The following is a 13,765-nucleotide window of genomic DNA, read 5'->3' on the forward strand; positions in this document are numbered from 1 at the left end:
TCATTACTTGAGACATAGATTAAGATGAACAGGTAAGAGATTGAGATCCAAGCAATAATATTCAATTTTGATCCAAAGCCCTGATGTGCACAGTTCTTATCTCTTTTAAGGGCACATGAGATAAGATGCATATTTCAACACAATTAAATTGTGTTGAGGTGAGAATTAGATTTCTCACCACCAGATTCCTGCACGTAATTGATAATATCCTTCAATACGGAATGTTTAGCCCAGACTCTTCTCTTCATTTGAGATTTTACCTTATCCTTAGAATTAATCAATCTTTTAGAAGAAGAAGAGTTAACTTTGTGTACCTCAGGATTGGACTTTTGAACAAGTTTAAGCATATTTGCCAAACGACTAGCGCTCCATTGCAGTTTGTTGACATACCTTAGTTTATGTTTGTACTTTAAACATTCTGTGAGTCTGTGACCCTCACTGGAATAATAAGGACATATAGGTTTGGATATTGATTCAAGAACAACATTAGCAGCTAGACACAGGGTACCTGAAACATTAACAGAATTTTCTTTAGTATACGAAATATCCATTATATCCTCCAATGATTTTGATGAAGTGTGATCAATTAAATTATCAAGATTGATACGAGTATTGCTACATTCATCAAAATTAGCAATTTCTCCCAATAATGCTACACTTGAACCATCATCCTCTTCGGAGTCATAATGATCAGATGTTTCATCCAGTGTTGCAGCAAGACTCTTGTTGCCAGTGTATTTCTTACGATTTAGACGCTCATTATCAAAGTGAACGAATCCTTTACACTTGAAACACTGTGGCATATCCTCATCGTCAGTATCATTAGAATCTCTGTTTTTGAAAGAAATTACGATTATGTGGCTTAGCTGACGTTAGAGGTTTTTCTCTAGTGAACCGTTTATTTATCTTCCTAAGAAGTTCTCTAAACTATCTTGATATAAATGATACTGAGTTATCAATATCTTCATCTGAAAAATCAGGATCAACAAGATCATCTCCATAGTTGTCAACACTTTCAACTTTTAGATTTTTAGTGTTTTTTAGTGCCTTGAACGCAATATACTTTCCGGATTTGGATTGTCGTTCATGATCAAAGATCTTTAACTTTCCAACAAGAGTAATTCTGGAAACAGTTTCAAGGTTATTCCCTTCCATGATGGCATGTTTCTTAGACTCGTACCTTGCTGAAATTTGCTCGACATTTAATCTCCGATAGGAAAGATAAAAAGTAGTCACAAACATCTTCGTCTCATCATTTGTGATTCCACAATATCTTGTTTTGCTACCATACGATTAAGATTATTGTGAGGTGATTGATATTTCTAGGATGTTCTTCAGGAATATAAGTACGGTATATCAATTGGTTCATGTTCACCTTGATTTATCAAAAGACGGAACAAAACTCGTAGGTTTATCTGTGGGAGACAGATTTATCTATTCAATAGACTTTTTTGTGTGAGACAGATTGGTTTATCAAATCTTCGACTTTGGGTCGTAGCAACTCTTAGTTGTAGGTGAGATCATCTAAGGGAATCAAGTGGGTAGAGTCCTGCTGGGATTCATAGACGTAAGGAGCGCAACTGTACCTTGATCAGTGTGAGATTGGTTAGGGCTCAACTACATTCCAGTCTGAAGTTAACTTGGACTAGGTCCGGGGGTTTTTCTATATTTGCAGTTTCCTCGTTAAAAAAACTTTTGGTGTCTGTGTTATTTCTTTTCCGCATCATATTTGTTTATATAATTGAAATATCACAGGTTGTGCGTAAGTTCAATCAATTGAGAATCCAACCTTTGGTTATTGATTATATTGATTGACACTTGAACATTGGTCTTTGGTACCGTTCAAGTTGTTTCACATAATAATCAGGCTCGCGGATTTCTATCTGTTTGATTTGCTGATTACATTGTGAAACAGAGATACAAACTCTTGGATATATTTCCATTGATTGAGTCTGACTGTCTAGTTGATTCTCTTGGAGTTATGTTGGAGTTTGTCCATACAGATTGCTAAGCGAATATTGGGTGTGGTTGTTAGACCCCCGCTTTTTCAACATGTATTAACAATCCCAGACACCTTTTGATTAAATTCATCAAACGAATCTTCAACAACCATATGAAGATTTTCCCACTTAGAATTTAGGTTTTGAAGCCTATCTTTTTTTTCTGAAGTATCTCTTTCAAATATGGTCTCTAAGATATCCCAAGCATCTTTAGACTTAGTGCACGAAGTCACATGGTGCTAAAGATATGGGCTTATGGCGTGGATAATAACGTTTAACCCGTCAAAATTATGCTTTGCAGCACTTATCTCGGTTTCACTATATTGTGCTAATGGTTTTGCAACAATATTTCCGTCTCTAATAACTGTCGGTGCATAATATCCAATAACTACAAGTTTCCATGTCTCAAAGTCACGGGCTTGTAAAAGGAACGCATAGTAATTTTCCATCATAAGTAATTTGTGCCATCAAATGATGGTGGTACGTTTATCGAGATTACACTCTTGTCCATATAGTCAGACTGCTTCAAATATAGACTTGTTAGGTCTTAACGTGTTTGCCTGCTCTGATACCAATTGAAAATGCGGGGGTACCAAAATACACCACCAACTTTTTCTTAGGTAATCTGTATGGACAAACTCAATACAACTCCAAGAGTTAAACTCAATCTAGAGTTATCTCGTGATTAGAACGTTTACAGAATCAAATCAGTGAACCTAATCACAAAGAGATTACTTGGACGGTACCAAAGACCAATCAAGTTGTATCCAACAAACTAGGTCGGATGTATCTACTATGATTGATTAAAACACAACCTGTGATATTTCAATTATAAAGATAAAAAATATAATGCGGAACAAAAATAACACAGACACCATAAGTTTTGTTAACGAGGAAACCGCAAATGTAGAAAAACCCTGGGACCTAGTCCAGATTGAACACCAAACTGAATTAAGCCGCTACAATCACTAGCCTACTACCAATTACTTCGGATTGGAATGTAGTTGAGCCCTAATCGAGTCTACCAATGATTAAGGTACAGTCGCGCTCCTTACGCCTCTTGAATCCCAGCAGGACTCCGCGCAATTGTTCCCTTAGCTAAGGTCAAACTAACTAAGAGTTTTTTCAACTCAATTGAAGAATTTGCACCAATCTTCCTCTCACAAAATAATCCTATATATGATTTCCTTTACAATCAAAAAGATTTCGATCAAAGTGATATGGAAATTGATAGTAATAGAAAAAGTCTAGCTAACCTCAAATCCAGCCTTATACAACCCGAAGTGCATCCTATATTATTATTCACCTCACAAGTATAAAACTTGTGGAATCAACAAAGTTTGAGAAGAAGAGAAATTTGATGATTTCTATCTATCTTGATCGAGTGAGCAGCTTAACAATCGATCAAGATCGTGATACTCGAGTTATCAAGGAAAGATAACTGGACATGGCTTCACGAATCCCTATGAAGTCTTTATAGTCGCTAAACCCTAAAAGGGTTGGGAAGAGAACGACTCTAGTTACAACTAGGACACACCAAAAAGTATTTTCGGGATTCAAAGATCCCAGTTGCTTGAAGTTCCCCTTTTATTGACATTCAAAGCATCGGTTGCTTTAGGTTTAAGCTAAGATAGCTTTGGAACCAAGCAATCAATATCCACGTTAGATGAATCGTAGAATCTGATTTACATAAACAAGATATATACTCTGGTTAGGTGAAACCGTAACCGAACCATGTATAAAGACTATGTTCAAGGTGGTTATCCGAAACTAGCCGATTTGAACTTAAAAGCTTAATATACATTTCGTGAACACTTATGACATTAAACTTGAGTCACAATCATGTGATCAAGTAAGTCCAGTGTTTTTAGAGAATTGATCAAATGTTAATTATCTCGTAGAAATAATTTAATCGCACTTGAAAATAATCGACATGGTTGGTAGGTGTACAAAGTTCAAATACCATAGTCGTTCGTGAGTCGGTTCAGTCATAGTACGTGTACCGGTTTGTAAGTTAACGAGCCAAATCAAGTTCCGGAGTTAACAGAACTATTTAGGTATACGTACCGGTACGGATACCTTAAGACTATGACCGGTTCTAGAGTCCACGGAACTATTTTGTCACGTGTATCGGTTTGGATACACAACCGAGTACGGGAACACAAAACTATGTTGGTACGTGTACTGGTTTGGATACTAACCCGGTTCCGTGACCACAGTTCCTAAATGGTTTGCATACGAGTATACATACCAATCCGGTTCACGAGGTAAACAGATTTTTACATGGTGTGCATAAGAATATGTGTACCACAAATATGCAAGTCGATATATAGCGACTCCACTACATGTATGAGTACATGTAATACGACTTCAGACTTATAATAGTTTTCCAAGTTTGTAAGACTGATAACACTGTCTTGTATCCAAATCTATAGTATTTGTATATTTCTCTCTAAATCGATTCGAAACATTCCCGAATAACATCAATGACACATATCACTGTTCTGGGCTATTTTCGAACGATAAAACTTGAATCATGATTTTAATTCCGAACAATAAATTGTGCCTAACCGTAATTCATCAAGTATGAAGAAATGTTCATTAAGCTTAGTCATTATATTTCGAGAAATCTCTTAACTTGATAATTAGTTCTCGACTCGAAATTCATGTATATGCATAATAGTCTAATTAGTTATGTGACATCGTCTTAATGATTGAAAAGTGAATTTAACTTGAGAAATAGGTGGTTCAGTCTTCACTTACCTTTTGTTGATGAAGTTCTCCAAAAGATTCGGTTGATCTTCTCCTTCAAATGGTAGAACGCAATGATGACTGTTGTGAACCACTGTTTCTCAACTACATTTATATCTTAGTTCGAGACTTAACTAATTGTAGACTAGAAATCAAGATATAGTTTTGACAACTAAATTTAACAACAAGCTTGAGATATAAACACTTGTGAGTTCGACCGAGCAATGCTCTAACAATAGATATTTATAAGACTACTTTATTCAAAAAATCGCTTTAAGCTTGTAGATTATTGTTTAGTCTTGAGTGTTATTGAACACTGCCAGTGTTTGTAATTTTAAAGGATGATTTAATCGCTATGGACTATCATTGTGCACGGTTCCAGAACTGGACCATAGTGCATATTCTTCTGTGTAATTTTAATACAAACTTTTCACATGCTTACATGAGTTCCTAATAGTATTTTCATCTAAACTGAGAAAGTGTCTGCTTGGATCTCAAGCAACCTTAGCTTGAATTCAAAGCTATCCGTATTCTAGAAAACCTATAAATACAGAGACTCTTGCAACATGAGTTCTTAATCCCTGGCACTATTGCGTCCTAGTTCCAAATCTAGAGTCGTCCTTTACAACCTAGGGTTCTTCACGAACCGAACTAGGTTACGACTTTGAAGATTTCACTTAGTGATTCGTTTAACCCGGTCAGACTATATTTTTACTTGATAATTATTCTATCCAGATATTATTCTACTGGGTGTTAAAGTTCACGAACTTTAGATCAGGAACAAGATAGAGATAAATCACAAAGTTCTTTTCGTCTCAGACTTTGTGATTCCTTAAGATAGATATCTAAACTCTTCATTGATTTGTTTGTATTATTCTTGAGAGTGATCTAGGCTTCTCTGCTAAGAGAGAGTAAGTTTTTCGGATCCGTGAGTTTTTCTAGACTTTATCTACTACAAACAAATTTCTAAACAAACATATCAAACGACGAATCAAATAAGATAGTCTTTTAGAGGAAGATAAGTATCTGTAGTTACTTAAAATTGGTGAGAGGCTAAAAGTGGGATTCTAGGATTTTAAAAGTGAGTTACAGCAGGTTGAGCACGAACAGTCTTCTCCCAAACCACGCACATTGGTCATTCAAAGGCTTCTTAAGTCACAGGAGAGGTTAAGGCTAGTCTTAGGTAGGGAAGCAGAATAAGTAATTGTTCTGATAGGTTATGAGAATGTTGTATGTTAGCTTGGAGAAATAGCGGACCTATTTATAACTGAATTATCTAATCTCAAGACGATAGAGATAAGGATTACATACTGTGTAAAGCACTTTTCATGTCTCTTCAAGAATAGATTGAGATAAACTAAGTTGAGTGTATCTCCTTATTCCACTGCCTTTACTATCTTATGCGGTGATAAATAGGCAGGATATTTATCACATATGTCGTAGACCGCCGGACCAAAACCCTAACTGATATCCCCCCATTTGTGTGTAGTTGAGTCAGCCTTTGTGATGATGTGTTAAGAAACATAAATATTCTCTACAGACGACGTTGACCAAGACGAAGAGATATTCTCTGATTTATGAGAATGACTAGTATGAGCCACGTTAAATAGCAATGAATGTCTCAGATATAGTATGTAGAGTGTGAGAGGAGCTAAGATCGAGCTTTGTATCTTTGTGGCTTGTCACACATGTCATGTGGAGACCGAATTCTTATCTGTGGGTCCCTTTCTTGAGCATGAGGAGCTCAAGGGAGTTTATATAAGTTTTTGGATCAATACATATAGTTCAGACCTCAATTTACTAACCGTGAGTGTATTTGAAACACTCAGAAAGATTCATGTTCCCTGGGTGAGGCTTGTTCCCAATTATTTTTCTCATACGGGACTCTTCAGACGAGCTGGTTCAGCTCGAATCAGCATGAGGCAAGTCGAGGCTTGGCTCATGCGGTTGAGTCTCTATGTAGTCAGCTGGGACATGTTTGAGAGAAAAGAATCGCTTGCATGCGTAATAACGTCTTTGCGGGACCTTGGCTCACTTAGATTTGACCAGTGTATCTTGCGGAGATGTGCTAGGAGTCAATAATTGTGTCCATATAGCGGGGCTGACATGACCAGTGTATCTCCAAAGGATGTTCTAAGAGTCAATCGAAAAGTCCCAGAGGCAGAATAACCAGTGTATCTCGCGCGGATATCCTATGAATTATTCGGAAGCCTCAGTAAGTCGAGTCGGGCCTAGAGTAAACATGACCAGTTTATCTCGTGATGATGTAATAAGAATCAGTCACTGATCTCAAATAGGGGGAGTTGCGCTTACGGGAGACATGGATGTCTCAGTTCTGGGTCATAAGTCAGTCGGGGACATTTTTACGCATCTATAAAGCCTACATGACCAACAGTATCTCGTCGAGATATATACTAGGAATCATGGCATCACAACCAGATACGTCTCAAAAATACATGCGGAAATCATGGTTGTTCTGGGTCATAAGTCAGTCGTGGATGTTTTTGCACTCTATAATACCTATATGACCAGCAGTATCTCGTCGAGGATGTGTGCTAGGAGTCATGGCATCACGACCATCAATGTTGCGTGGGGATATACGCAAGAAATCGTGGATGTGGGTGCCTTGAGGATCAAGGGCTTAGTCCCTCCCGTGAGAGTTTAGTTTGGTCATGTGGGTCAGAGCCTGTCTTTTTAACAATGAGGATCAAACTTGTCTTCAAAGCTTCCTTCTTACGTCCAATTCTCTCTCATTTTGGTTTTTGCTGAACTTTGAAGACAACTATTGGCTCAAAATGATGACTCGCCCCCTAGTTACAGAATCACCATTCCACATCTGGTCTTGAAATTACACTTTTACCTTTTATCTAAATTTCACCATCTACAGTATCAAAAGCCTCCACTGAGGTTGAAGCTACTCTTAGGTTGTGAAGGACTTAATTTCTGGGATCAAGTGCGCAGAATCTTGTGAGGTTCAAGACACGTAAGGAATACGACAACAACTGAATTGCTTGGAGGGTTAATTTAGTCTCAACTACATTCCAATTCGGTCTTAAAGTACGCTAGTGTTTGTAGCGGTTTAATAAAGTATGGTGTTCAAAACTGGACGAGGTCTCCTGGTTATTCTACCAAATCAATTTTCCTCGTTAACAAAATTATGGTGTCTTGTGTTTTTCCTTTTCCGCATAATATTGTTTATCTTTATAATATGAATAACACAAGTAGTACGTAATCAATTTAGGTACTTAAAGTCCTTATTATTTTGAAATAAAAAAAAAGACTTGTTCTCGTAAAATTCATATCTTCAAAGATAGATAACAAGTTTCATACTTGTTAGAATTCTGATAAATTGATCATGGACTGAGATCGTCCAAGAACTCTTCTACACAATTAGGTACAAGGACCTTTGGTCTGTACATATTAATTGTGGAAAAGAAAAAGAAAAACTCTATATACAATCTGATTTAAGGGTCTTTACTTTGACCTACTTGCGATTGTATTAGGTTTTTTCCATACAAGTTACTGAACGAAAAAATTGATGGTGTAATTGATACCCGCTCCTTTTCAAACCAAATATCAAACATTGAAAAAGAATTGCTTACAGGCATCCCAAAGAGAAGGGAGGGTTACAAAAAAAAAAAAAAAAAAAAAGCCAACAACAACAGCAGTGGCAACAACCGTCACAAGATCACCAGCCATTATGGGAAAAGAACACTCGTAACTAGGAAGCAAACGAAGAGAAGAAGGTATAGCACAAGAGGACATAAACAATTAAATCAATTAAGGAAAGTATAGTGCAAGAAGAACATTAATATATAATAGCATTCAAAACAGAAAAGACGATTCTACCCTCAAACATGGACATACACTAACGCAAGAAAACACAAAAGGAACCAAAGCAACACATGCACATCAATGAAGGTTTAAACCTGGGCTTTATGTGTCTTTGACGGTTGGACCTTGATGTGATATCTTCTGCTGTGTTACTAGTGTTTGATGTATCGGTTGGTCTTTTGTATCGGATTTTCCGCGTGAGTTTCAGTTGTCCTCATATGGTATGTCCTGGGAATTTCCAATTTTCGATTTCCAATTATAATTCGCTGAAGGTTTGTCAGTCTATTGATCACTAGTATCGTGTCATTTGTTCTGTATGTTGATTTTGGGGTCTGTAATTGCTCTTTGGAGCTTTTATTAATGAACTATCCCCTTGGTCAAAAAAACAAAAACAAAAAACCACACGTATGCACATCCGAAGTTAAAGGCCTTTCCGATCTCTTATGTCTTTAGAGCATCTCCAATAGAGGGTCAAGTTTTTTATTTTTCATGACACGTAGGATTTTAAACCCCCAACTAACATAAATCTATCTCCAATGGTTGGATCATACAAACTAGAAGGGATGAGGAAATAAATATGAAGGTGTTAAACAAAGTCTTATTTACACCTTCACTTGCACCTCCACGTCATGTTTTCAATTATTTTATTTTCTTAGAAATTAGTTTAAGTAAAGATAAACGGTTAAGATTTTATCTTATAAAATATTCTAAAGATTAAACCTTTCACTATTGGAGATAACTTTTTAATCATGGGGCCATATATTTACTATATGAGTATAATAAAAGTTTTAATTAGACTTCCGGTTTACACCCACAGCTAGAGATGCTCTTAGGATCGCTAAAAAACGCAAACCTACTAGATACCATATTCTCGTATGTATCCTCGAATCTCGATCATAAAAGTACAAACAATGCCAAGCCCAAGTTCATATAGTACTGCTCTCGTGAAATGCATTGGAACTATGGATATGTCCCTAAATATCTAGGAATAAGGACTCGTAGCCTCTAAGATAAGGGTCCTTTTCTGGTCCTTCCTAAGGTCGATAGGCCTAGTATAATCTTTCGTAAGCTTCCCTTCTAGCTTTCCTTTTATTCCACGTTCATCTCGTGCTTAACTTAATTTTATATAGTTGGCAGTGTTGTCTATATTTTAGCAATTACAAGATTTATAGTGGATTGACATTGATTTCTTTATCAACATTTTGATTCATTACTGAAATTTACTTGACTTGTTTCCATTTTGTTTGTTCTTTTGCAACAAATTAAAATTCACGAAAGTTAGTGGACAAAGTAGAGTCGGCCATAGAAAAATCATACTACTATTTTTAAAATTTTATCAATTTCATTTTAGTTATTCTTTGTAACCATATCTCAAAAAGTTCAAAATTTGATAATGAAAATACCTGTTACACATTTTATATTGAACAAAAACAACAGTTCTCTTAATCATACAGGTTAACTATTTACGGTTTTGTTTCGCCAGATTAACAATCGCTTGGTTTTGTTTTGTGGTTATGTCGCCAGGTATAAAAATAGGTTCCAGAATTTCATCAGATACTTGCGTGAAATGGCAGAAAGGAAGCAGCAGTTTCGATCAAAACGATGAATAAGATGTGTCGTACGCGCTTCCATTCACGACTTTAGTCTCCATATACCAGTTGAAGTATTTGTAATCTTCACTACTTTCTTCTTTTTCTTTTTCGTTCTTCGTCTTTGTGGATTATTTGCATTCTCTTGTTCAATGTTATCTACTTTGATCATATCAACTTTCACAATGTGATGATCTGAAGTTCCTTTGGATGAGAAGACTGAATATGATCCTGGTACAAACTTGTACGGCGAGTCCTGTGATGTTAATATGTAATCAACTCTTGTTCCGTACTTGCATGTTCCTTGCACATCTGTTGAGTTAGCAAATTCACATTTCATCAATTTCACTAGTTTAACATTACCCATATCCACACATTATTCTAGATCAAGGGTTACACCTTGGCTCCAGGGCTTACAAGGAAATGATTGCTGCAACGGAAAATCAGACCTTGGATCATCTCCGAGAATGCCCCGGAGTTGTGTGTTAGGATATTCTAGGATCAAGGAGTGAGTTAATAGAGGATATCGTACCTTGGCCTTTGGCAATCATGACAACTGATTCACATTCGCCCGCGTAGTCTTTTGCGTCTATATATCGCCTTCCCTTCAAAAACTTCATCACCTCGACTTTTGGGGTCGGTTTTCCTATCTCCTCGTAATACTGCAACACAAGTTATCAGTTGAATTCAGTAACAATGGATAAGTTTGTGACTTGTGCGTAGTTTTGTGAAGCTACCTTTACAATGTCAGTCCATCTCTCGGCAGAGTAGTCTGTTTCGTCGAGAGAGTTTAAGCCTCCAGCTAAGATATGTGGTCCATCACTGGACCGCATTATCGCATTTATCTGCTTCATCCTCCAGTTCTCATCTAAATGATCTAGATGTGTACAGTGGAAATTGATTTCACCCGTGTTGGGGACGTCCACTGTGACCTTCAACACATTCCTGCATTGAGTATATGGGTTATTTGTCTTTCCATTTATATTGCATCCACATCAAAACCAACAATTCCCGTCAAATTTTTAATGCTCAAATTGACACGCATGTAGCTGGCTTTACAGAACAAACTAGACGTGCCCTGAGGCCCCTGACTAAGATTTAGCTTCCTACATCATTTAATGGAAAATTATGACCGATAAGGATCATATCTTCGCAGTAATACGGGTCTTTATTCGATTTTCAATCAGATCCTTGTTTTAATCAGTATAAATTTTTAGCATGTGCAATTTCTACTTCACAAAAGATGAAATTTTCAGGAGTTACATTTTCACCTAGAGAAAAGTAACAGAAAATTTTCATTTTCAGTGTCACTTTCACATTAAGAGGAAGTCAAGAAAAACCTGACAAAGGGACTCACTAGTTTAGATAGAAGAGATGTGTACCTGAAATCGGAGTCATCGAAGATTTTCTTAACTTGCCATTTCTTAATTGGCCATTTTGATAGTACAGCATTTCCATATTCAGGTGCCCAACTTTCAGCAAACACATATTTCATTCCTAAAGCTGTTGCTAAATCAGAAAGAGGTGTCATACCTTTCTCTTCTTCTGCTTTCACGTCTTGTAAAGCTAAAATATCCGCATCAACTTCTTTTAAAACTTGCAAAATAGTTCTATTACTTCTAAAACTCTCAAAACAACTTCTACCGATACTATTACCATTCGGAAGACTTCTACTTGACCTCAAAGGAGCTTTTCCTTTAGAATTTGAATTCAAACCTTCTTTTTCGTCTCGTAATTGTTTACTTCTTTCTAATGAAATCTCATTCTCTGGTAAATTTATTGAAACCCTTAACTTCGACTTCGTATACCTGCTTTGTTGCCTACTAAGGGGTTGATCACTAGTACCATTCATGGAACTGGGATGTAAAGGTGACTGCTTTAGTATACTTCTTGGACGATCATTTATGGATTTCATTCGCATATCAAACTCACCAGAATGATTTATCTTGGCAAAATCTTCTTCTCCATAATCAAACACAATTGAATTGTCAAAATCTGGTACTGCAGGAGCCATTGAAAACATAGCAGCATTAAAAGTTGCAATCCGTATAGAATTCTCACGTTTAGAAATACCCACTAGACCATTTTGATGAAGTCCGAAACTCTGAGCACTATGATCACCACCACCGCCATCAAATTCTTCCTTAAAATTCCCTTTCGAGTTCGATTTTCCAAACTTCTTGATCATAATTTTCGACTTCGAACGTCTTCTCCACCGGAGTCTGGAGCAAAGTCGCCGAAACCTCTGATTGAACTCATTAAACATACTAGAGAATTGGGTATTACAAGAATATGATTCACACTCTTCTTTAGTTTGCATAACAGAAGAAAAGAAAAAAAAATGAAGAACAGAAGCAAATGTTTATAACAAAACAATCTCTAGTATTTCTCGGGTTTTCTGTTTTGTATATCAAATAATTAAGGTTAGTTTTAAGTTTAAGTGGAAGCCGTCTTTAAAGAAATGGGGTTGTTGACACTTGTAAATTACTGATTGGTTTCGTAAGGGTCTAGTAGGTCCATTTTCTTGAGAGAATCAAAGAAAGAGTTGCTGATTTCAACTGCCCATGAGAGATCAAGGGTTTAATTGGACAGAGCAGCAATGTCGTCAAGCTATTTTTCTAAGATACCAGCAACAATAACTCAACAACTCCATTTTTCCAACTCATATTCTTCATAGGAGGATTCTTGACTGTAACACCACGTCACTTAAAACCAGGACTAGTCCAAACTCCCAAAATGAAACTCTAAGAGCAAGCGTGCCCCTAAATTTCCCTATCAAATGCTGGAAGTCGAGGATTAATTAAATTAATGCCCCATGAGTCCATGAGATACAAGAGCTGAAAAGAATGATGCAGCAGAAGATTAGTTGGGTTTAGCGTGTAGGGTCCTACTCTGTCTCATCAAATTTCAAATCTAAAACTAAAAGCTAAAGCTAAAGTTATAGAAGACTTTTTCCTGATGGTCTTAAAACTTTATAATGTTTTTCTAGGAAAATCTCTTGCAAATTGGTCTACAAAATTTGCTATGTAAAGCGAAAGTTAGCGTTAGACATTCCTAATTTCATATGTAGGGCCCTATGGATAATGATAATAGTCATAATACTGATGGGTCGAGGTCTAAAATATCATTAACTTAATATCCATGTCTTGAATTTACCCTTGCACAAAATTCTTGTAAAATCCATGTTGAATTTTCGCTACATATTTGTTTGATGAAGCATTAAATTTATGTCTCGACTTCGACTAGGTTGTTGTTTCATCGAAGGGTATTCTTGGGAATTGAAAATTAATAGTAAGAGAGTAGTACACCATCTCAAAATGGTTGTCTGCCGTATATATTGCATACAATTGAGTAAAGTCACAAAGGGTACAAAATAATTGATTTTGAGCTTAAAAATTGATAGCATTTTTGTTTTTTTTATTGTTGTTCTTTTGTCTAATGGCTGTATTAGTGTGTGGATTTGCTGTATAAAGGAAAGATGACAAATGCATAGGTTGGATTTTAGGGGGTCAATGAGAGCTCAGCCAAATTGCCTTAGATTGGAAGCTTGTGGGGAATTAGGTTCCATTCATATCACCTTCATCATGTGAA

General features: G+C 36.5%; 1 protein-coding gene across 1 annotated transcript; it reads right to left on the minus strand.

Annotated features, from left to right (window-relative positions):
• Positions 1–9,922: 9,922 nt before the first annotated feature.
• On the minus strand, positions 9,923–12,912 carry LOC113317059. Its single transcript, XM_026565204.1, has 4 exons — positions 11,557–12,912; positions 10,912–11,119; positions 10,707–10,836; positions 9,923–10,486 (listed from the first exon to the last, which is right to left on the minus strand). The coding sequence occupies exons 1-4, from the start codon at positions 12,492–12,494 to the stop codon at positions 10,218–10,220; spliced, it is 1,545 nt and encodes a 514-aa protein (XP_026420989.1). The 5' UTR covers positions 12,495–12,912; the 3' UTR covers positions 9,923–10,217.
• Positions 12,913–13,765: the final 853 nt, after the last annotated feature.

Source organism: Papaver somniferum, chromosome 10, assembly GCF_003573695.1.
Source record: "Papaver somniferum cultivar HN1 chromosome 10, ASM357369v1, whole genome shotgun sequence".
In the NCBI taxonomy this organism is placed as follows: domain Eukaryota; kingdom Viridiplantae; phylum Streptophyta; class Magnoliopsida; order Ranunculales; family Papaveraceae; genus Papaver; species Papaver somniferum.

What these genes read in the sequence shown, in the direction of transcription:
- LOC113317059 (XM_026565204.1), bottom strand. Translation starts at nt 12,494, where the DNA reads ATGCAAACTAAAGAAGAGTGTGAATCATATTCTTGTAATACCCAATTC. An exon ending in TTCGATGACTCCGATTTCAG is followed by an intron (nt 11,120 to 11,556) that starts GTACACATCTCT and finishes TACTCAATGCAG; the next exon opens with GAATGTGTTGAAGGTCACAG. An exon ending in CATGATTGCCAAAGGCCAAG is followed by an intron (nt 10,487 to 10,706) that starts GTACGATATCCT and finishes CTAACTCAACAG; the next exon opens with ATGTGCAAGGAACATGCAAG.